This window comes from Nymphaea colorata, chromosome 5 (assembly GCF_008831285.2).
Source record: "Nymphaea colorata isolate Beijing-Zhang1983 chromosome 5, ASM883128v2, whole genome shotgun sequence".
NCBI classification, from domain to species: Eukaryota; Viridiplantae; Streptophyta; class Magnoliopsida; order Nymphaeales; family Nymphaeaceae; genus Nymphaea; species Nymphaea colorata.
The window spans coordinates 12,699,108-12,723,692 of record NC_045142.1 but is presented as its reverse complement, the minus strand read 5'-3'; the positions used below and the strand labels follow the sequence as shown (position 1 = coordinate 12,723,692).

Below are 24,585 nucleotides of genomic sequence, written 5' to 3'. Positions count from 1 at the left end.
TCATACATTTCATTGTTGGTACCTGATTTCCTACAGCTTTTAGAAGTCATATATTTTTCTCTCCAAACTAAAGCCATTAGTCCTCTTTAGTATTAGAGGCAACTAGTCGCCCCTTTTGAGTTCTACTTTTTGCTTTTGCAGAGAACCAAAAATTAGCTTGTGTTATAGAAGCCATAACTTCAAGTTCCAAGCGTAGTTTTTCATGATCTATATGTCCCTGGAAAGCTTCAGATCATGTTCGATAGCTACCCACAAAATTTTATGGAAATCATGTTTGTTTGATTGTCGCACACTTTGTTTTAGTAGAACCTATTTTCTATCGTTTCTGTAAAAACCCATAATTCCCGTAACTTAGAAAATGTATTTCTCTTGTTCTAGAACTCCAAATTTTTATGATTTAGGTGTCCTTAGAAAGACACTATTTGTCTAATTTCTAACTCCAAAATTTCAGCTAAAACTGAGCTCATTTGATAGGTTGTTTGCCCAAAATAGTGCAACCTATTTTCTGCAAAGCCATGAACTTTAGGATTCCTTAAATCAAAAGCTAAGCCATTTGTAAAGAACTTCATACTTTAATCCATCAAAGGAAAGAAGCCATTGATTGTCATTCCTCTATCGACTGCAATGACTTGGCTAGTAATGTAAGAAGCAGCTGGTAAGCAGAGGAATGCTACCAAAGGAGAAACTTCTTGAGGCTTTCCAATTCGACGCAGAGGAGTGCAAGAAAGCACTTCTTCTGAATACTCTTTGTCTTTCAGAACCTCAACTTAAAAAAGTTAGTAAACTGTGGTTGAACTGTGAACAATCATGAATATTGAAAACGGTAATAAGGTACAAACTATCCTCACATTGTTGAATAATAGTGCAAGAATGAAGTGAGCCTTCTCAATGTCATGTCTCATAGCAATAGAGAAAAATATGACCAAGCATGTGGCTAATTTTCAGCAAAACATGTTTCCAAAAATGATCCTCTCTGAATGGCCTAAGACCTAGATTACGGAAAATCTTGAGCTGTTGGATATTGTCAAAATTGGCATCCTTCTCTCTTTCTCAGTTTTCATGTGCCTTTAGATTAATCGACATTTGGAACTCACACATGCATAATGGACAGAATAGAAGCAGCTGAAAACACGGGACCTTAACAATTGGTTATGAACACATTATTATGTGAGGTTCGTGGTTATAATTTTTCTTCTTACTATGCATATCATAGAATAGATATAATCAAAGGGGTGGGTCCATTAGAAACTATGGCCTGCGGCTGTAAGAAAATTGACATACTATAACTATACAATGGCATTGTGAGCACGTCTATTGTTAAGCACTTGATTTTTATTCATTAAAAAAAAAGGAAAAAGATGATAAAAGAGATTCTCATATCATCAACAAGTATGAGGAAACTTGTAATATTAACATCCATAGAAGAAAAGGTAGGTCAGCAATATCCTTGTTGCATTTTTATCAACTTCAATAGAATTCAATTCTAGAGTAGTCTTGTCCAATAATCATCTGGCCATAGTTTATCACTTTGCGCAACTTTAGCTTGGCACTTGGCTGACTGAATAAGTGATCCACGGGTGAGCATCACTCTCTATTTTTGTTTAACACCCATCTTCCTTTCCCATCACCAGCATCTCAAACCTTCCCTTCCACGTTTTAAATGGTGAATTCGATCTTTGTGTTGTAACCTTCTCCTCATGACTGGCTTTGTTGGAAATAGCTTCCTTGAATTTGTTCCAGATGGCTTCCTTCACCCGTATTCTCTTTTGTGGCAATGGCTTCAGGGCAGCTCCTAAACCTCTATTCACAAACTGTGTTATGTCCATGTTGTTTACGCTGCACTGCCTAATGGCAAATGGATAGATGGCAGGCCAGGTGAAGAGCTTTTAGTTTGAGAAATAGTGGTAGTAGTAAGTAAAGTAGTGATGTGTGCAATTTATAGGTAGTGTAGAGAGAGAAAATTCTTTGCTTCTATACCAAGTCAGTGAAGGGATCCATGTTGAGCCCCTCAAGATGCTATTCAACATAGCCTCAATTTTATGGCAATGAAGACTCATTTTTTCAAAGTTTGACAATAAGATGTCATTTGATTGTTGCCCATTAGGATAGGATAGACAGGACATCTTGTCCATTACACTACTATCCTGTTCTCATGGACAATGATGTTCCTTATCCACTGTTTGATTACTTTAGGAACAAAACATTGCATTCTTCTTGTTCGGTGTTTGTTTTGTATATGTCTGTTCTGTTTGTTCTGTCCATTCTGTCTGATGTTTGTTTCTGTTCTGTCTGATCTGTTTGTCCTGTTTGGTGTTTGTTTTTATGTTTTATTTGAACTGTCTGTTCTATCCGATGTTTGTATCTTCTCTAATCAGTTTTGGCTATTATATTTGTTTTATCCGCTATATGATGACAAAAATATCTTATTTTTTTTAAACAGGTTATATCAAAACAAGTATAAAATTCATAGCAACATGTTATATGCAAATCAATACATTCGATAACACGATATATAAAAAATCAGCTCTTTCAATAGAGGCATATATATAACAAAAATATCATTACTGTAAAATGTTCAAACATCTATATAATCACTTGTATCAAGTAAAACTATAAAATACAAATAGTCTAAAATGTTTAACTGTTCAAAGCTATATGTTGGATTAGATTGACATAAAAATATGGCTCCTATATAGTCATCTTCTGTCCTACACACTACTCTTCCCATCGAAGCCATGTAATACTTGAGAAGAGGCATCACCGTCTGGTTTCTGCATTTCAGAAATTAAAAAGACATGAAAATAATTAGGTTACCACTATTAAGTATTAAAATAATCAAGTATAATTAAGAAAATGACATATAATATAATGAGAATGTTACACAATCAATATCTTACTTGAAACGTAATCATTCCACATAAGATGCTCAATTACAAACATTACCTGTCGTTTAGCCATTCTGCATGTTCAACCAAGTAACCTACAACTCACGTGGCATCATAAGAAAGGTGTTTGCTTTATCAAAATTAGAAAGTAAATCGACTGATATGAAAAACAAATGATTATCTATTTCCCCTTTTGCATGCATATCTCTTAAAATTGCTCCACTCTTATGCAAAATAGCTGTAGGTAGGTTGGGTTTTCACAAGCTGTCGTATATACTCACCAATGGTTTCAAAAGTATCATCATTTATCATTGTGGAGGTTCTCGCTCTTTTGTTTCCCCTCGTGTTGTTAGAGGTATCTGCCTGAGTATGAGCATTGCTATCCATTGGTGAAGCAGGTAACTGAAAATCATTCTCATATTGTTCATTCACATTTATTTGTACATCATCTAGTGTCCTATTATCTACACCACTCCTATTGTTACCCAATGCAGTGGAAGACCCCCAAATTTCCATTGCATGCTCATAATACTTCAATGTTGCTGGTAATTTATATTTTTTTCTATTTGGGTACTTTTGTTTATACTATTTCCACACATTATCATATGCTTGTATAATTTTTTTATCTGGATCCCACCCAAATCCTGAAGAAGTAAGCATCTCTTTCATTACTTGTAAGTCAGGTTTTGCTCTTTTCAGCTTGTTTCGAATCTTCTCTAATGTAAACATTGGGCCATATGCTTCCATCATTTTTTGTTCAACCACCTTCATAGTTGTTTCTTTGAGTCCACCTGATGTTTGCATTCCAGGAATCTTAGCTTGCTCTAACATCATGTCAAATAAAAACTGCACTTTCTCTTCATCCCACTATAGTTTGTCATGGTGGCTACTCATCTAAGTTTAACAAATAGAAGTACAAGAAGATCAAGCAATTTAGTTACATGAAATAAGTTTAAACAATTGACTTGTGTGAATAAACAAATATATAACAATAATATAAAAAGCGAAAGCTAAACATAACTCTTCATGTATTCTTAAAAATTGTGAATACAAGAATACAACAGGGTGTATATATATATATATATATATATATATATATATATATATATATATATATATATATATGGGTACATGTTAGATGCAAAAATGCTAACCCAGTTGGAATTGTACCCTAATAGTAAACATTGAATGAAGGGAAAAATAGCATTATATTTAGTAGTAGTCTAACGTGAAAATGGGACATATCTTAATTAACATAGAGAATGAGATTTGGGTGACAGTAAAATACAGTTATCATGCTTGTTCTTGGAAAGATGCCAATTCCCTTTCTACCTACACTGCATTGAAAAGATGCCAACGCTCTTTCTTGTTAACAGTCAACATAGAGAACAGCCATGGACTAGTGGACCACTAGTGGCCATTCTGCGCAGTTCAGATTCTGGTTCACTTTCTTCTTGTACACAAGAGAAAAGGACAAGGATATGGAATGGGTATGCATGAATTCAATCATCCATGTGTTTATGTGATGATGGTACGGTATGATTGTGCATGAAATTGGTAATGCATGTGTTTATGTCATGATGGTAGGCGATGAGTACTGTCCAAGAAGCTCATCATGCTTATGTTACAAGGATATGATTGTACATGAAGTTGGTAATGCTCATAAATAGCAGAAGCCATGTTTGATTTTGAGAAGGTAGAACCGAACAAATGGCACAAGATCAACCAACAAATATAGCATAATATTTAAAGTAACACATGAAAAGAACTGATCAACATAGAACTTAGAAGATACAGGTTGATCCTTAGCAAGCATGTGTACATAATATCTAAACATCTTGTTCATTATTGATTATTTAGTTCATCTCTAAGAGCATGTTATTCCATTACAGTATTCAATAAGGCCTAAGAAGTAACCCTTTCCTGTCCTACAGTACTAAAAAACAATGAATTAATCAAGGAAAGTGCAGTGTTGCTTCTTGTGACATCATCCATGTAGCTTCTTTCTGTTCATTGATATTGTAGACATAAGCAAGGCAGCCTACTTCATGCAGCTCACGTAGTCCACTTCGCTCGCCACTACAGGTCTCGCAAACTCGCTTCAAAGCTCGCTCCTACCACACAATTGCTCCCAACTGACACTGACTGATTCCATTGCTCTCCAATCATCATTTTAAGAAGAGAGAAAATCACATCTCTCAGTTCAATCTTCAACTACAAAACCTCAAACACAATAGAAAGATGCAATTTTCTAATGGCAGCTCTTCTCACACTAGTTCAAACAGCCTCCATTAACACACATTCATCAGAAAAGACATATTCACAGAATCACAAACTTGTGTTTGGAAACAAATTAGATCTGTTAGCTTCTTGGAAATTGGTGTTTTAGCAGCTAACTTTGAACTAACCTATGGGTTAAATTGTTGTTGAAATCATCACTCAATTGGGTGGGTTTATTACAGTGTCCTAATCAGTCCACCCGACCCAAATCTGTTATATTGAGTAAGACATCCGACTCACTGAATTTGACTCATAAAGAGACAAGGGGCCTCTTCTACTTAGACCCTGGTCAGGTCTAATACAATGAAAAGAAAGCAAGAAATGTGGATAACTTGTTTTACCTCAGAGAAAGCAAGCCACTTGTGGAGAGTATGGGAGTCATCGTGGTCGGAGAGGGAGGACGTGGCTTTGATGGGGAGCTGACGATTTTCATTTCGGAAGACAAGGTAAGAGGAGGAAGCTGGAGGAGGAGATGGTGGCCTGCACATTTTCTTCCTCTCCTACGTAAATCTTAGCTCAGTTTTGAGGGAAGAAGGTGTGCCTCCTCCCCCTTTTTCCAGCCTTTGTTTCCGCTCCTATGTAAATCTTTAGTTAGTTTCCAAAAATTTAACATATGACCGCCCATATGTAAATTATGGGCGGTCATATGTTAAATTTTTGGAAACTAACTAAAGATTTACATAGGAGCAGGGAACAAAGGTTGGAAAAAAGGGGAGGAGGCGGGGCCAAATCTTCATCATGAGGATATAAAAACCCCCTCGCTCACGACTTCTCCCTCCATGGCTTCTTCCCTCAAAACCGAGCTAAGATTTTGTAGGAGAGGAAGAAAATGTGCAGGCCACCATCTACTCATCCAGCATCCTCCTCTGACCTTCTCTTCCCAGATGAAAATTGTCAGCTCCCCATCAAAGCCACGTCCTCAATCTTTGACCACGATGACTCCCATACTCTCGACAAGTGGCCTGCTTTCTTTGAGGCAAAACAAGTTATCCACATTTCTTGCTTTTCTCTCTCTCTCTCGTGAACACACAAACATACATGAAGATGATGAATGGGCACAAGAGTGGCATGCTCTCAACTTTGTCAAACTATGTATTCCCCCCCATTTCTGAGAAGCCAAAGGTGGAATGAAGTGGACATTAAGATTGGCCTAAGTCTATTCCAATACTTTGTCGGGAACAAAAAAGAATCCCGTGGAATCCCGCAAGGGGCACGTGACAGGCTTTATATAAAGTGGTGGGTTTAAGCTTTTCCCAACATAGTTAAAAAGAAAAAATGCGTGGAAGTGAGAAGCTCTCTCAGGCCTGGAAGAACACGCTCTGGTATCTTCAATGGAAGCCAGGGAGCGGCAATTCCGATGACCTTGAATCTGGTGCTGTCTGAGAGCATCCTAACTACACACAGCCCCAAATCTCGGCTCGGTTCAATTGGGATTCTGTGGAACTGGCTGTCAATGTTATTTAGTTCAGTTGGATTATTGGTCTGGCACAGGTGGCCTTGGTGAAGGAGCTGGCCGCACATTGGCTCGAACTCCCTTTGATTGCAGTCTTTTTCCTGATCACCTTTGGTTTGCTTCTCTCTGTGCTCAGGCCGTGGCAACAGCCATCCCATACCAAAGAGAGAGAGAAAGAGAGTGAGAGAGCAAGGCGGGGACTTTGAAGGCAGAGGAGGAGATCTCGGTATGCGCCTTTTATAGTGTTGTGAGTATGTGCGGTTTCCTTATGTGCCCGCTCCTTCGATCTTTTTCTTTTTTGAAAGAGAACCGCACATACTCACAGCACTATAAAAGGCGTGTGCCGAGATCTCCTCCTCCGTCTTCAAAGTCCCCGCCTCTCCCTCTCTCTCTCTCTCTCTCTCTTTGGGAGTATTCTCCTCTTTGCGTTCAGTCTGATAAGTTGCAGAAAATGAAGAACAGATATATGTCCGAGTCTGACTGTCCTCCCTCGGTCCTTTCTTCAGACATAAGCTTGAAGTGAAGAAGTTGGATAGTGCGCACTCTGCGTGCCTCGATCTATCGTCCTCCTCTCATTTTCTGTTTTCATCTCTGTTGGTTTTTTGGAGAGCCTGGAGGTTGTTGACCGGCGCCGCTCGAAATCCGGAGTTTTAGTTGCTTTCTGTGATCGGAGAAGAGGCTCTTAGTCTTATGATGGGAAAACAGTTTGAAGAAAGCAGATGTCATGTAAGCCTAGAGGTTAGAGGTGGAGTGGTAGAAGGGAGAATGATCTCCCCGGGAAAACATATCTTTCCCTCTCCTTCTGTAACGTAGGAATCTCTCCATTGTTTTGCTTCCCTCTCTTTGCCTTGTTCTTAGCAAATTTGCTTTTGGATGAGGAGAGGCTTTCTGTTTTCCCTGACATTGAATGGATGGAAAAATGATACAGTTGTTGCATCTGAATCAGATACCATTGCTCTGGTTTTCTTTTCTTACTGTTTTACGACCCTGAACTCATTAATAACCATAACTTTTTATACTGATTAAGCCTGATGAACTTAGTATTCACTTTATTTCCATAATCATTAGCAGATCAATTTGTGAATTCTCTTAGTTACTATTTTCTTTTCCTCTTCCAAATGAGTCCCAGACTGTAATAGAGTATTTTCATGTTCGATCAGCACTACTGAACAGCATCTTTTAATCTGCTTTGGGTGATTAAAAACTCTTGGAACCTACCAGCAAATGCAAAAGGATGGATGAGGCGATCTATGTGAGCAAAAGCAGGCAAATCGAAAGTTGGAAGCTAGTCTACATATGACTATGGTGTTAGAAATAGCATTACACCAAACAATTTAATGAATGATTATAAACACCAAAGAAAAAAAAACAACAGAAGATCTATATGGTACATGATAAAAACAATAATGATAAACACCAACTAGATAAAAACAAAGGAGCTATATGGTACATGGTGTATTTATAAGCTGTTTTAACCAAGTAGAAATTGGTAATACCAAAGCAAATCATAAGTTCATAATTGACCCATGTCTAAGCAATCATTGTCCAGTCACATGTCCTATAGACCCTTATTGTCAAACTTTCAAGAAAAGAGTCTTCATTGCCATAAAATAGAGGCTATGTTGAATATCATCTTGAGGGGCTCAACATGGATCGCTTCACTGACTTGGTATAGAAGCAAAGAATTTTCTCTCTCTACACTGCCTGTAAATTGCACACATGCCTGCTTTACATACTACTTCCACTATTTCTCAAACTAAAAGCTCTTCACCTGGCTTGCCATCTATCCATTTGCCATCAGGCAGTGCAGCATAAACAACATGGACAGAATGCAGTCTATGAATAGAGGTTTAGGAGCTGCCTTGACACCATTGCAACCAAAGAGAATACAGGTGAAGGAAGCCATCTGGAACAAATTCAAGGACGTTGTTTCCAACAAAGACAGTCATGATGAGAAGGTTACAACAGAGAGTTCCAATACACCATTTAAAACATGGAAGGTATCAAATGCTGGAGATGGGAGGGGAAGATGGGAGCAGCATTGGATATTTTAGTTAGACATTCTTTTCTATAAACTTTAGTCTTCCTCTCTAGAGTATTGTAACTATGAAAGTTCTGGTAGTAGGACCCCGCAAAGAATATGAGCAACTCTTTTCTCCCAAAATTTCATTTCCAAGTTCTTGTAGAAGGGCAGTCATACTATAGTTTGTATAATGCTGAAAATGGAACCAACCACATGACACAGCCTAGTGGCTTTCGTATCTGAGTTGTTTTCCTCCATAATATCTTCAGTTGATTGGCTGGATATATCATTCCACTTCTGCAGAATACTTCATATATCTTATACTCAATCATGGAGATGCAAATTGCATGAGAAGAGCTCCCAGTACTGATTGGATATTTTTTCCTGACAATTTGCTTAATACTAATAGCTACAAATGTACTTTCCTCCTGGTCTTCTCTCATGTCTCAAGTAAATCAGGATCTTGCTTATCGGCATATACCTCACAAATAATTGCGTAAGCATAAACCAATATTTCCAATCAGCAACTAGATCCAGAATTCCATGAGCATATAGAATTTCAGCTCCAAGTTAATGGAAAAAAAAAATGAATTGAACAACTAAAAGCCTCGAGGAATGGGAATGAAAACACAAAGACTTTGGCGAATCTCAACCAACTACGAAGGATGAATCTTGATGAAATGCAAATGATGCAAAATGAAGGCTCAAAAAGAGAAGACAAACATATTTATGTGGTTTCATGGATTGAATCACCTAAGGACATGAGAAAAGTACTTCCACCATGCCATACCATGTGACAAGCTTCTCCATAATATAGTGGACTGCCAACTCAAGCCTCTCCTTTATTTGAGGAGAGTTGGTTACAAGATTTCCATGATGGTCATCAACAAATTTTTTAACATTAGTATTTGAGATTTTTTTGTCGGATTTATCAGCACTCCAAGATCATCAGATTGACTTGCCTCTTTCTTGTTGAAAGCATCTATCAACTTCTCCAATTAACACATGTTTTCTTGGCAACATGACTAACTGAGTAATGATTTCATTTGCAATTTGCTGAGCCAACTAGATTTTATCAATCAATATCTTTTCTTCCCATGATTTCCTTCTCAATCTGTTGAGTCATCTGCATTGCATCTCTGAAAACTTTTTCAACCACATCTCTGAATAGTAAATTAACAGTTTTAGAAATTCACAATTTTCAAAAACAACAAATTTAATTCCATTAACTGCTAGATGTGAGCAGAAATAAGTGGGGATTACCTAGCTCTTGAATGCTATTAATGTAAATCACAATTTACTATTCTTAATGGAGCACATTAGCTGAGCTTCAGGGAGGTAGGGCTGTTGGAGCACAAGTCAAGCTTGGGTAGCCAAACTTGAACTCAACTCACCTTCCTTGACCCAAGAATAGAGCTTCAGATTGTTCTGGGCAAAGATTGATCTGAGTGCTGAACACTTGTTTATATATGAAAAATTTTGACAGCAAATGATGGGTAACTTGGAAAGATATACCTGCCACTGTTTTAAAATATGGGATAAAAGAAATGGGAAATGGGACCCGACCTGTGGGTACAAGCTTTAGCTATTCCTGGTGCCCTCACCAGGAATAACCAAAGCAAGGGTTGAGCAATGCCTAAATATTAACTATGTGTTTCAATATAGACCTAGAAATGCCTATATGAATGCATGCTGATTTGAAATAGGCTTGTTGTAGGAAAATGATGCAATAATCAAGTAGAATTGGAAAACCCTAATTAGACATCTTGGATTTTAGAAATACACATAATATTCTTAGGAAAACCCTTTCATCATGGGGTTCATGTGTGCATCCTAAATCTACATGATGCATGATTTTTGAAAAGTGATGGCATAAAAATTATGTTTGAAAAGAGATGTAAAGATGGTTAAACCCAAATTTTAACAGAAATAAAGTCTGGGATGTGGCTAAAGGGGCATTGAAGTCCAGCCGTAATTGGAAGACAATTCTAATCTAGGCATGTTGAAGGTGAGTCTTGCTTCAGAGTTGGATCCAGGGTCAATTCTAAGGGTCGACTCTCGCAGGGTAAGGTTTGATACAAAGAGGAAAATTAATCATAAATTTAAAATCTAAATTTAGTAGGAACTTTGAAATTCATTTTGAAAACTAAAGCATTTAAATGAGAAGGAATGCAAGAACAATTCTTGCATCTTAAAGGGGACAACCTAACTAATTAGAGGAAAAATGAAAGTTTCTCTGGCTTAAAGTGGATAATCAGGAAATCTTTGAAAATTCATTTTAAGTAGAAAATAGCATGGACAAATCTAGGGAAAGGGGTTGGTCGATTGACTTAAAGAGGTTGGTTAGTGGGCTCAAATCCAACTGAGCTAAAATAAAAGCCTAAATTGGGGGACGAACTAACATTTTGATGTTTGAATGAATAAAATATAACTATGAATTTAGAAAACCTTAACTTGCATGCCTCTAAATTTGAAAAATAATGCCTTTCTTGGAGAAATTAAGAGGAGATGAACCTCTTTATGTTGCATCTGTGGGCAAAAGACATAAATTGAATTCATCTTTCTTGATTTTTGTTGGGACGTGCATTGTGCTTAGCGTGAATGGAAAGTAATGTGTGTGTATATGTATGAATACTATATGATGCATGCCTATTTAATATAGATAGAAATATTTCAATAAAATACAAGGAATATGATTTATATGGAAGATATAAAAATATAAACAAATAAATATTGGTGTATGCTTCATCATATCACATCAATGACATGAAGTTGTTCCCAATAGGATCTTATGATTTCATTGAGCCACCAAAAGAACACAAATATGACATGCAATGAAAAATAACTTGGTTCACAACATCCATGTTTGACTTCAATAAAAACTAGGGAAACAAAGTCAAATGAAATGAAATTTGGGATATTAGCTCTAGACAGGCCCTAGGGTTGGTTGGAGGCAATGGAGACCATATTGGAGTCCTAGAGTAAAAGAGAGAGTCAAATAAGTTCATAAAAGTTCTGGATTTTAATGAATCCTAACATTCAGGGCTCTGCAAAAAATATATTGTACTATTTTGGGCAAACAACCATCAAATGAGCTCGGTTTTAGCTGAAATTTTGTAGTTAGAAATTAGACAAATAGTGTCTTTCTAAGGACACGTAAATCATATTGGAGTTTTAGAACAAGAGAAATACGTTTTCTAAGTTCTGGGAATTTTGGGTTTCTACAGAAACGATAGAAAACAGGTTCTGCTAAAACAAAGTGAGAGATGCGAGTTAACCATCATAAAAATGTTTGCCTGATATGGATGCTGGTAGGCTTGGAAATTATATGGGATAGATGAAAGGTCTCTTACGAGATACCTGGGAATTCCCCTTAGCTGCGCTTGTTTAAATGTGAGCTTGGGACCCTATGATCCTCAAAATGTAGAGCAAGTTAAGCCTCTGGGAAGGATAAACTATTCTATATGCTTGAAAGTTACATCTAATCAAGGTTGTTATGTTGGCATTCCCGGGTTATTAGATGCTTGTACTTAAATGTCCACATAAAGTTATTAAAAAAAATGGAAACAATTATGAGCAACTTTTTGTAGGGAGATGTGGAGGGCAAGCATAAATCTCATCCCCTCTCTTAAAAATGCTATCATTGCCTCTACTGGAGGAATGCGTTAGAAGAAGGAGACAAGAGAAGTACATGTGGCTAATTTGGATTTTTAGCCAGGTGTGCTGTTTCAGGAGGGGGTTGATGGTTAGTCATATAGAGAGTTAAATATTTGCAGAGAATAGTGTATGAGAGGAAAATTTAAAGCGGAATGCCTCTTCTTTAGGTTGCATTTGATTACTATAGACCTTAGATCTACGTTGACATGTTGATCTCATGTCCATGGTTTTGAGGTCCGACCCCTTTAGATAGGACACCAATCCATGTTTTCCACAATGTAGCTTGGATTTGATATCAATGTTGGGAGATTAATGATATCCATAGTTTGTTAAAATTGTGAATTTCAACTATCGTTGATTTCAGTTCCGCTTAGACTTGAGATCCGCATAAATCAAACGCAACCATATGGAAAGATGTTTGGGCAGCATGGAAAAAAGTGAGGAGAGATCTTTGCTGGCAGTTGGTAATGGACAATTAGTGAAATATTGGAATGATCATTGGAAGAATGAGTTCCTAATTAAGCAGGTAAGGAAAGTACAAGTGCCAAGAGGAAGATTCATTTTTTCTTTTCACTTGGACTAAAAATTTCAGGTTAGTTTATTCTAGTGAAGTTTCAGGATTATTTGATAAGAAAAGTACAAGTGCCAAGAGCAAGATTCATTTTTTCTTTTCACTTGGACTAAAAATTTCAGGTTAGTTTATTCTAGTGAAGTGTCAGGATTATTTGACTGTCTGATGTCCTCATTCATTTTACTCTTCAAAAGAAAGCTAATTGTGCAGCTGCCCTGGTGAAGTGCATGACAATGCTAATGGTATACCATTTCTGTGTGAACCTTCCAATAATGTTGGTCTCTTATCCGGTGTTTAAATACATGGGTCTGCGAACCACTCTTCCACTTCCTCCCTGGTACCCTTAGCCAAAACTTCTGAACCATTTTATAGATGTGCTAATTTCTTCTTTTTGCAATTAGATATCTTATAGGGATTAGAGAATTTATCCTTCTGGTAACACCTTTTGAATTAACTTCAGAGTATGCTCATCCCTTCGAGATTGTGTTCCTTGGTTTTGCTACTGTTATTGGACCCACCATCAGAGGGCCTCATCTATTTACCTGTTCGTTGTGGATGGCTTTAAGGGTCTTGAAAACAGTGGATGCTCACTGCGGCTATGATTAGCCTTTGAATCTGTCAAAGATGCTACTCATATATGGAAGGCATGATTTTGGTTTGTGCTTAGCTATATTTGCTGCATGATACAATTACGTGGTAATGTCACCCTTCCCTCTTGGTTTATTTGGTTGGTCTACTTTGATATTTTTTGACAGGGCCGAATTTCATGATTATCATCATGTTATATACAAAGTCCGGGAATTCAAAAATCTTTTGTTAATTGAAATGAAATATATATCATTCAGGGTTCATGGGTTATCTAATCTATATTTCATGAGAACATTGCAAGTTCTATAAGAAATTATGATTCATTTGTCCTGCTTTTCCATGGCATTCTATTTTATATTATTTTCATAACTACAAGACCACGCACATTTTTTTTTTCTGGATTCATTCTAGTAGTTGCCTTCCACAAAGCTATCATTGACAGTTTTTAGTTTCTTCTAACTTTGAAGTCCCATGTGTCTCCGAGACAATAGAAAAATTAGGCTTTTCTGTGCACCAAGCTTCAGCTAAGGGTGGGTCGACGCTGGGCCGGGTCCCGGGCTCCATGGGCCGACCCGGATCGGCTCGATAGGGCCCAACCAGGTTGGATAATTTAAAAAATATATTTTTATTAATAATATATGTTTTATTATTAAAAATATATTTTGTATTCAAAGAAATTTGTTTTTGAAAAATGTTTTTTTATTATAACGAGCCGGGGCCAAGCCAGGCCTAGGTTTCAAGAATCGGGCCCGACTTTCAAACATCAGGCCAGCCTTATGGCCGCTCCTAGCTTCTTGCACGAAGAGCTAACAACCAATAGAGCAAAAAGAATGTGGCTCCCTTTCATTTTGCCGTCCTCATTTATGTACTGCAAGAAAAGTTGTTTTGCTTCATGTGTACCTTTGTTTTTTTTTTGTGTGTGTGTGAGCATAGATGAACATATGAACACATTCATTTTCAGCAGGCGATTTCTTTGAAGTGGGTGTACATCATACTGGCGCATGAAATTAATAACGAAAATGTTCCTAATTAATAAAAAACAAAACTTTTTTTGTAAAAACAAAAAAAAATCAATAAAATTAAAAGACTAAAAAGGACACTCTTTTAAAATAATTTCCAAATATCTCCACTCCCTATCTTTGTTTTTTTTTGGCGTACATGTGTTTTCTCATTTCTCCTTCCAATCTTCTTGGGCAAACACTACTCTTCCCTTGGAAAGTCCGCGGCCAATATATATATATGATACCTGCTATACTATCTCGAAATTTTCAAAGCCTTGTCACCAGCTCCGATGAAGTTATGGTTCATCAATTACCAAAAGCACAAAATTCGAGACTATTGTGCTACGGACAGCAGCATCCTAACCTGTTGTGTGTTGCAGAGACGGATTATTTTGCGTTGAGAGGCAAAAGAGAGACTATCCCCAAGTTACATGAACGAGAAGGGTACAAGATCTAGGTGAAGAAAGCACGAACATAATTAGCCATCTGTTGTTGCTGTCCACGCCATTGAACTGTTACATGAAGCACTTTGACTTCCAATGTGATAAGCCTTCTGCCTCGCAGTCGCCACCATCCATCTGGTCTCAAAATGCTAACGAACTAAGTCACCAGGAAAAATGTAAATCTCAATCTACGTGAGTAGCATTGGCTCATCAACTTTTATTAGAATATCAAGAAAGTTTAATAGAAAATGCACCTATTAGCATAATGGAAAACTGTAGTCAGATTAGAAAAACCAGCCCCGTAAATTTGATAAACGGCTGCAAAAAAGTTTGATCGTTCATGAGTAGCATCGTCAGCTTTCAAACCACGTATCATGTCAAAAAGCCAGCGTGATGGACAAAACTGAATATTGAATATTTGTTCCATATCCCTGACACAATAAACTTGCATATTGCTAAGAAATGCCCCAAATAGAAGCTTAGCAGCCCAATAAAACATAATGTAAATATTCTCTGTATGTCCATTTGGTGTTGAAGGATACTTAATACAAAGACAGAATCTAAATTTACATGGTAGAAAGTTCTGAATAGAGAAAAATTACACGGACATCTAGCAGGCATCATCAACCAAACTGCTCTACATACACTAAACTGTTATAGTCATATCATAGCCTCAAACATCATTCTTGGGTTTTTAACTTTTTATCAGCAAGGTTTTTCTTAGGTACTTCTCGGCAAAGTTGTTCTTTTCGAGAAAATCTAAGAGAAAATTAAAAATGAAAAATCATCCACTGTATATTCCACAATTGGCTTCCTTATATTTGTCCCAACATTATTTACCTGCTTAAATAAAAAAGGATAAAATAAACTGAATATTAGAAGTTTTGGTACACAAAAGGTTCTCCAATATTCTAGAATCTAAACTTAATCTTATAACTCACAACAGTACATCAAAGCCAGGACCACGTCTACGAAGCGAGTTTCTGATGCCCATCGAATTTTATCACATGAAGACAACAAACACATTAGGGAGCTTAAATAAAGCTCGCAAAGAGCTTCAATGGCGACATTCCAGGAAAAGGACAAGAAGAACAAATTGCTTCATTCACACTTCATGTTACCCTTGTCGTGTAAACTGCTATATGCCTACCAGTGCCAGAGAACTCCAGAAATTGCCATTCTTTTTATGTCTACGCACACTATAGACAAAAGAGTCGAAAGACCATTGCTGCATGGCATGTCCCATTGACTTTCTTTTCATTTTAACTCAAAAGTATGGGAAAATTGGAAATGTTTAAAAAACAAAGAGAATCAAGGAAAATTAAGACTAAGGTCTCAATTCACATTTCCCATCGTCCATGGTCAACCGATCGAATGCATTTGAGCTGTTTCAGATCAATAAACACCAGCTAACATGATACTGTATGAATGCATATCCAAAAACAACCAAGAAATCGAGAAGTTGGAAAACACATATGACAATAGGAAGATTTAGAAAGTGAACGATCAAATATCAGAGTGAAAAAAGGAAGGCCCAAAAGAAAGCAGAAAATAAAAAGTAGTTCTGACAAGGCAAACAGAAATTCGCAATGCTATGTTCTTCGATAAAAAGAGGAGGACGAGGAGAACAAGAAGAAAAACATACAAGGATGTTGTGTTGGAACTTTGCTAGGAATCTAGATAGCGCACAAACGAAAATGCAGAAATCGAAAATGAGCATTCATGATTCATGTGTTTCATAGGGGCGGAAGAAGAACCTATAGAGGCGACCGCCGACTGAATGTCGGCGGCTGTGGGAAGAACGGCTACAGTCCCCATAGAGTCGTTCCCCTGCGGAGTTAGCGGCGGCGGCAATGGGTTTCTCTCCTCAGCCATAGCAGCCCAGTGATGGGGACAGGCAATTCACGTATGGCTAAGGGGACCGATTACCCAGACGGAAAAAACTTGATGTGTCTCACACCATCACAAGACACGAGTATTTATACTTAGGGTTCGAAACGGATATGGACCCGTATCGACGCAGGACTATCTAGATGGAGAAATCCCAACAATCTCCCACTAGTCCAAGTCGATATCAAGGATAAACAAAATGAATGGATTAGCCTTAAAATCCATTCCAAGGTCCCACCTTGTTGTCTTACAAAACTTCTCAACAAACAAATGAGAATACAAAATAAATAGACAACAAACTTAATGAGAATCAACAAACTGTATGTGATCACATTCATAAATGTTGCATAATAGTGTGTTTACATTGAACTACACAAACTCATTCTCTTAACATGTTCAAAGGACATACCAGATGCTAGCACTTTAGTAAAAGGATCTGCAACCATATCTGTAGTCCCAATGTATTGAATACACACTAGTTGATTCTCTGTCCTTTCCTTAACAACAAAATACTTAAGTTCCATATGCTTACAAGAAGTAGTACTTTTGTTGTTGTTGGAAAAGGACACTGCAGCTTCATTATCACTGTGAACCTTAAGTGGACTCTCAATAGATTCCACTATCTTGAGCTGTGAAATGAAGTTCTTTATCCAAATTGCCTGCGATGTAGTCTCATATAATGCAATGAATTTTGCTTTCATGGTGTGAGCAGCAGTCACAGTCTACTTTTTGCTCCCCTATAAGATGGCACCTCCTGATAGAAGGAAAACAAAACCAGTAGTAAACTTTCTACTATCGGTACATCCTCCAAGATCGGCATCAGAATAGTCAATCACTTCTAAATGGTCCACCTTGCGACATGTAATCTTTTGTCCCTTGCAAGTATCACATGACTCTCTTTACGGCCTTCCAATGTGAAATGTCTGAATTAGATTGAAATCTACCAAGCATCCCAACAGCAAAGGAAATGTCAGACTTATTGCAAATTTGCGCATACTGTAAGCTGTCAACCACTGATGCATATGGAATGTTGATCATTTGTGCCTTTTCAAATTCGTCCTTTGGACAATCATTTATGCTCAATTTATCCCCTTTACCTATGGGTGCCGAAATAGGAGAACAATTCTCCATCCCATATCTCTTAAGAACTTTATTGATGTATGCTGATTGGGAGAGACTTAAAACACATTTAGATCTGCCTCGACGAATCTCAATGCCGAGAACAAATGAAGCCTCACCCATGTCCTTCATCTCAAAATGAGATGCGAGAAAATGTTTGGTTTCTATTAGCAATTGAAGATCATTTGAAGCAATCAAAATGTCATCCACATATAAAGTCAAAATTATGAACTTACTCCCACATATCTTAAGATACACACATCGATCAATGATGTTTTCTGTAAACCCAAAAGTCGTAATGACTTCGGAAAACTTAATGTACCATTGACGTGAGGCCTATTTAAGTCCATAAATCGCTTTATTAAGTTTGCATACCAAATGATCTTTACCACTCTCAGAAAACCCTTGAGGTTGATCCATATATACCTCTTCATCCAAATCACCATTCAAGAAAGCCGTTTTCACATTCATCTGATGTAGCTCTAAGTCAAAATGAGCTACAAGTGCAAGGACAATCCTCATTGACTCTTTAGCAGAGACAAGTGAATATGTCTCATTATAGTCAATGCCCTCCATTTGTGTAAATCCTTTAGCAACTAATCTTGCTTTGTATCTCTCTATATTGCCTTTAGAGTCCCTCTTGGTCTTATAGACCCATTTACACCCTACGGGTTTTACTCCTTTAGGCAACGATACAAGACTCTATGTCTGGTTTTTAGCCATAGAGTCAAGCTCTTCTTTCATGACATTAATCCAGAACCTGTATTGTTTGCTTTCAACGGCTTCATTGAATGTGAAAGGATCATCATCAACATCTATGAAATCACTAGGCTCTTGTAGGTATACCACATAGTTTGATGATATGGCAGATCTCCTGGCTCTTGCAGATCTATGAACAGGTAATTGATCATTTTCAATTTGTATGTCTACATCCTGTTCGTGTTCATCAGTATGATCTATATGTAATTCATCTGGATTTGATGCATTGCCTGTATGATTTGCATTCGTGTCATCATGAGAGACATCATAATCATACACATTTACATTCTCTTTATCAGGTCTACATTCAGTATCCTGTATTTCCTCAAAAGTGATGTTTTGTAATGCATCTAACCCAAATGAGCCATCTTCCAGGAACTTAGCTTTATCTGTTTCCACAATATGTGGTGTATGAGATGGACAATAAAACCTATAACCTTTCGATCTTTTTGGATAACCAATAAAGAAACCACTGGTTGTTCTAGGATCAAAGGCTTTTATGTATGGGTTACACAATTTAGCTTCAGCAGGACATCCCCATATGTGCATATAAGAAAGAGAAGGTTTCCTACCTATCCATAACTCGTAAGGAGTTGTAGGAACAGCTTTAGTAGAAACCCTATTTTGGATATGCACTGCTGTCCTGAGAGCTTCACCGCACAATGTTAGAGGGAGAGTAGAGTAATTTAACATAGCTCAAACCATTTCTTTAAGCGTACGATTTCTTCTTTCAGCCACACCATTTTAGTAGGCACTGCCTGGCATGTTGTATTGAGGCACAATGCCTTCTTCCTTTAGAAATCGTGCTAATAGTTCATCCCTTTGTCCCATCTCAGTGAACCTACTATAATATTCACCACCTCTATCTGATCTGACTATCTTGATAACCCCATCGGTTTGTTTCTCTACTTCTTTCTTATAGTCCTTGAAAACTTGACACACATCAGATTTTTCAAAGATTAAGTAGAGATACAAATACCGAGAATAGTCATCTATAAAGGTGACAAAATACTTTTCGCCTGTGTAACAAGGAGGAAAAGGTCCACAAACATCTATGTGAACAATTCCTAACTTTTCATATATGTTAGTTTGCTTTGCCTTTGCCTCGACACCTTCTTTATATATGTTAGTTTGCTTTGCCTTTATGCAATTTACACATATGTCGTTATCTGTAAAATCAAGAGATCGTAAGATCCCTTCATTTATGAGTCTCCTTATTCTCTTTTCAGATATATGACCCAAACGGCGGTGCCATAGCATGTATGAATCATCCTTTATGGTACTACGCTTATTGCCAATTATATTATGACTAGAAACCAACGATTCAGGAGATTGGATCTTCACATTCAACTTGTATAAACCATCACACAAAATAGTAGAACCAGTTTCAACAAGATCTTTATAAATGAACATCTTTGAATTCTCAAACTTTAAACAGAAATCAAATTTGTCCAGTCTTGATACAAAAATCAAGTTTCTACTATATGATGGAACAAAGAAAACATAATGAAGATCCAAAACAAAGTCAGTATCAAGCCTAATCTGGCATTCTCCTACAGCCTTCACAAGTGAGTGCATTTTGTTTCTTGAGAAAATGCTCCTCTCATGTAGCGTTGGTTCCCTTTTGATCAGAAAGTCCTGTAAAGAATTGGTAATATGCACAGTAGCACCAGAGTCAATCCACCAGCTATTAATAGGAACATGTAACATATTACTTTCAAGTGAAACAAATGACATGTTACCTTTGTTCTCTAACCAATTCTTATACTTGATGCAGTCTGACTTCTTATGCCCCTTTTTCTTGCAAAAGAAACACTTTATAGGAGCTAAGTTAGTCTGCGCAGTTTGAGAAGCAGGTTGACTTGATGACTTTTTCTTGGCACTCCTTTTCATTAAACGTTTCTTTATGCCAACTTTACCAGCCCTAGAGTGAGAAACCATGTGCACTTTGCAACTTCTCACCCTTCATCCTTTCCTCCTCTTCAACACACTTTGAATGTCCATTCAGATTCAGTATTATGTGTGTTGTAACTGATCTTAAAAGGAGTGTATTCAGCTGGTAAAGAGGTCAAAGTACCAAGAATGATTCAGAAATAGTAAACTTCATGTCATTCAATTGAGAAGCAATGTTCCTCATTTCTAACATATGCTGGGAACTGACAAACTGAGCCTCAACTGCATCCAAGAACTCTCTCACCGATCTACAAGGTGGGATAGCACCACGTATGTTCTTAGCGACCCTTGATGGCAAAAGCAACAAGCTTAGTCGGTTAGAATGCTCCCACTTGTCAAAATACACTATTTCATTATGTGTACTTTCTGGTGTAAAAGATGGTGGCTCAGGTCGCCTCAAAGCCATATCTAGATCCATATACCCCAATGTAAACACAACATTTTATTTCCATTCAGCATAATTTGAATCATCAAGTAAAGGGATAGAATTTGAGCCATTAAAATAAATAAATCCAGGCACTGCAGACGACAAAAGACATCTACAAGTTGACATGCATTATATGAGACAAACCATATGGAACAGTACACCAAATAAAGGCTCTTTATGTCTACTATTTCCAAGACAAATACTCGGGGTCATTAGGATACTACTTTGGTAATATACCTAATACGGACATGTATTCCGTCTCAACTTTATCTAGTAAAACTAGAAAATGTAAATCCAAACTATAGTTAAGCATAACACCTTTGGGTGTAAAATGACAGAATTATATCAAGATCTATTTTCCTATTTTACTCTACTTATTCTCTTGAACATAACACACTACCTTTGGGTAATTATGTTACTTCAAATGAGAATAAATACAACATGAAACACTAATGTGCCTTTAAATCATGTGTAGTCACTTTGGTGAGGTATGACATGATTTAACTAATCATAGGCTCTTTACATTAGCGTTATCGTATAAAATTTATGATCATGCAATAAAACTAACTTTAGCATAATCCTAAACAAAACATGATACAAGAATATGTTATAATAACACATATAAAATGAAATACACGAATCACATGAATCATTTCTGCATAATCAACTTAATACTATCTAAATTGTTTATTAAAGCTCCATAAAACATAATGAATTGGTACCGTATCGATCTAAAATGATCGAACCAATCCATTAAACACCCTAAATGGGCATACAACCACATATACCAGCTTCCTCTAGCTTAGAACCGGTCCCGTATCAGTCCTAAATGGACCGAACCAGTGGAAAACTAGGTGAACCGGTCAGAAAAGGGAAAGAACCGGTGTCAAACAACTCTGAATCGTTTTGAAAAGACCCAAATCGGTTCTGAAACTGAATGAGCCGGTCTGAAAATCAACTGAATCGGTCCAGAAAAAATCCGAATCAGTCCCAAAATGTCTGAACCGGTCTTGAAACGGATCGAATCGGTTCTGAAACGGACCGAATCGGTTCTGTTTATAAAATCAGATTGAATGGATATGGATCAGGTCCAACCAAACCCGACCCGATCCAAAAAATTGAAATCAAAGCGGGCGGAAGAGCGGGCACAACGAGATTTTTTTTTTAAAACGTTTATGGATCCGGGTCGGGTCAAGATTGACCCGACCCGGGTCCGACCCGCCTCCCCACCTTCCGCCCGACCGTCTCCCATTCGACCTAGCGGGCGGTTTCAGGGAAAACGAAACCGCCGCTCGCCTACCCTACGCCGAACGGCGGAATCGCCTCCGGCGGGCCATGGGCGGGCACCGGTAGGGCCTCATGGCACCGTCCGGCGACGGGTAAGACCCCAGCGGTATTGTTTTGAAGGTGGGTGGCGAAATCGGGCGAAGCCCTTTCTCCCACCCCCTCTGTTTTCGTCAGGTGGATGCAGTAGCGGCAATGGGAAGACACCGGCGGCTTTGGGTGGACACCAGCGGACCTGATGAGCCCGTCCGGCGACATTGTTGTCGCCGGTGGTCGCCCTTTCCCGGCCGGTACCCCTCCAAACCGCCGCTCCTCCCTGTCGTCCCTTTCCCTTTTTCTGTTTTCCCCTTTCTTCGGGCGGCTGAAACGGAAGCCGACGGCTTCCATCGCCCACGCGATGAAGGTCGTCGCTCCCTTTCCTCATGTCTGCCCTTTTCTGTCTCTCGCTGCAACAAAAGCACAGAGGCTTCCATCACAACGGAGGGCGACGGATTCTGCCCCAAAACAGTGGGTGGGCACCGGCAAGACGCACGTCCGTCACCTCTCCCTGTTCCTTTCTATGCTACTACAACAGAAACCAACGCTTCCATTGCCATTTTGTAACAAAGGAAGGAACAGGCACGTCGGTGCCCTCTTCTTCCACGTTTCTGCCCTATTCCATTTGCGGGAAGATAGAATGCAAAGGGAAAACACGCAGCGGAAGCGTGGTGGGCCCATAACCCGTTGTTGGAACTTTGCTACGAATCTAGATAGCACACAAACGAAAATGCAGAAATCGAAAATGAGCATTCATGATTCATGTGTTTTATAGGGCGGCAGAAGAACCTGTAGAGGCGACCGCCGACTGAATATCGGCGGCTGTGAGAAGAACGGCTACAGTCCCCATAGAGTCGTTCCCCTGCGGAGTTAGCGGCGGTGGCGGCAATGGGTTTCTCTCTTCAGCCATAGCAGCCCAGTGATGGGGACAGGCAATTCACGTATGGCTAAGGGGACCGATTACCCAGACAAAAAAAACTTGATGTGTCTCACACCATCACAAGACACGAGTATTTATACTTAGGGTTCGAAACGAATATGGACCCGTATCGACGCAGGACTATCCAGATGGAGAAATCCCAACATGTTGAGCTTTCCATCAAAAGCCCTTGCGACCTCCTCCATCAATTTCTCCCTTTCGGGACGCGAAGATACGTCAGCAACAGAGCCCGTAACTCGAAACCCCGACGCTTCCCACTCAGCCAAACACTTCTTAAGCTCCGCCTCGTTGCGAGAACAAGTATGAACCGAGGCACCGAGCGTCGCTAGCTCCTCTACAACCGCACAGTAGACGACGGATATCGGCATGTGACCATTAAGGTTGGCCTAAGTCCGACCTATACTTTGCCGGGAACAAAAAAGAAAGTTCAGACACGAGGAGCGCCCTGGCTTCTTTTCCTAATTCTGAACAATACTTTCCCGGGAAAAAATGTTCAGGCACGAGCAACGGCCTGGCTTCTTTGCTGGAAACCAAAAAAAAAAAAAGTTCAGACTCGAGAAGCGGCCCGGATTCTTTGTGCCAGAAACGAAAAAAAGAAGGGTTCGAGCATGAGCAGCGGCCTGGCCTATTTGTGGTTTACCTGATTCCTCTGGTGCCTCCAGTAACGAGGGCCGTCATTCCCTGCAGGGACCATCACTGCCCCCCTCCTCCCGCCATAGCCATCTCTCTCGGCTCCCACGAAGTGGTGAGACCGTGAGAGGCGTCAACTGAACGCAAGCCAGGTGTATCATTTCTCGAGGGTAGTAAATGGTCGGGTTTGAGTTCCGGAACTCAGATATTTTCATATCCGAACCAAATTAGAGGATTCACTATCCAGGCGATCGAATCAGTTAAAACTCAATCCAAATCACATTGTATTGAAGTCCGAGACCCGAAAAATGTTTATGTAATATTGAGGTACTGCCCGGGTGAGGGGCTGAGATCCTCTTCCTTTTCCATTGTCTTTGGAGTTCTAAGTTGCTTCGAGACTGAGTGAAATTATGAATAAACCTTTCATGTAATATTCAGAACTTAGCCAGCTTCTATGTTTTCTTTGGATGTAAGTTCAGGTTTGGATCAAAAGCTTGAGAGAAAATTCGAATACTAAAAAGGATTTACTTTTAATAATATAGATTTGATTTTGGTGGATTTATTGAATATGTGTTTCGAACCTAAGCCATATGAATTCCCATAGTTCGGCTCCCCAAATTAGTAGGAAGTAGGGAATATGAACCAG

General features: G+C 38.6%; 1 protein-coding gene across 1 annotated transcript; it reads right to left on the bottom strand.

Moving 5' to 3' along the window:
• Positions 1-572: 572 nt before the first annotated feature.
• Positions 573-24,032, bottom strand: LOC116255201 (tropinone reductase homolog At2g29260, chloroplastic-like). The gene is given in 6 exon segments (XM_031630986.1): positions 573-766; positions 15,675-15,741; positions 18,738-18,741; positions 23,454-23,643; positions 23,811-23,824; positions 23,950-24,032. Coding segments are annotated over 6 exon segments (552 nt in total).
• Between the last annotated feature and the right edge of the window lie 553 nt (positions 24,033-24,585).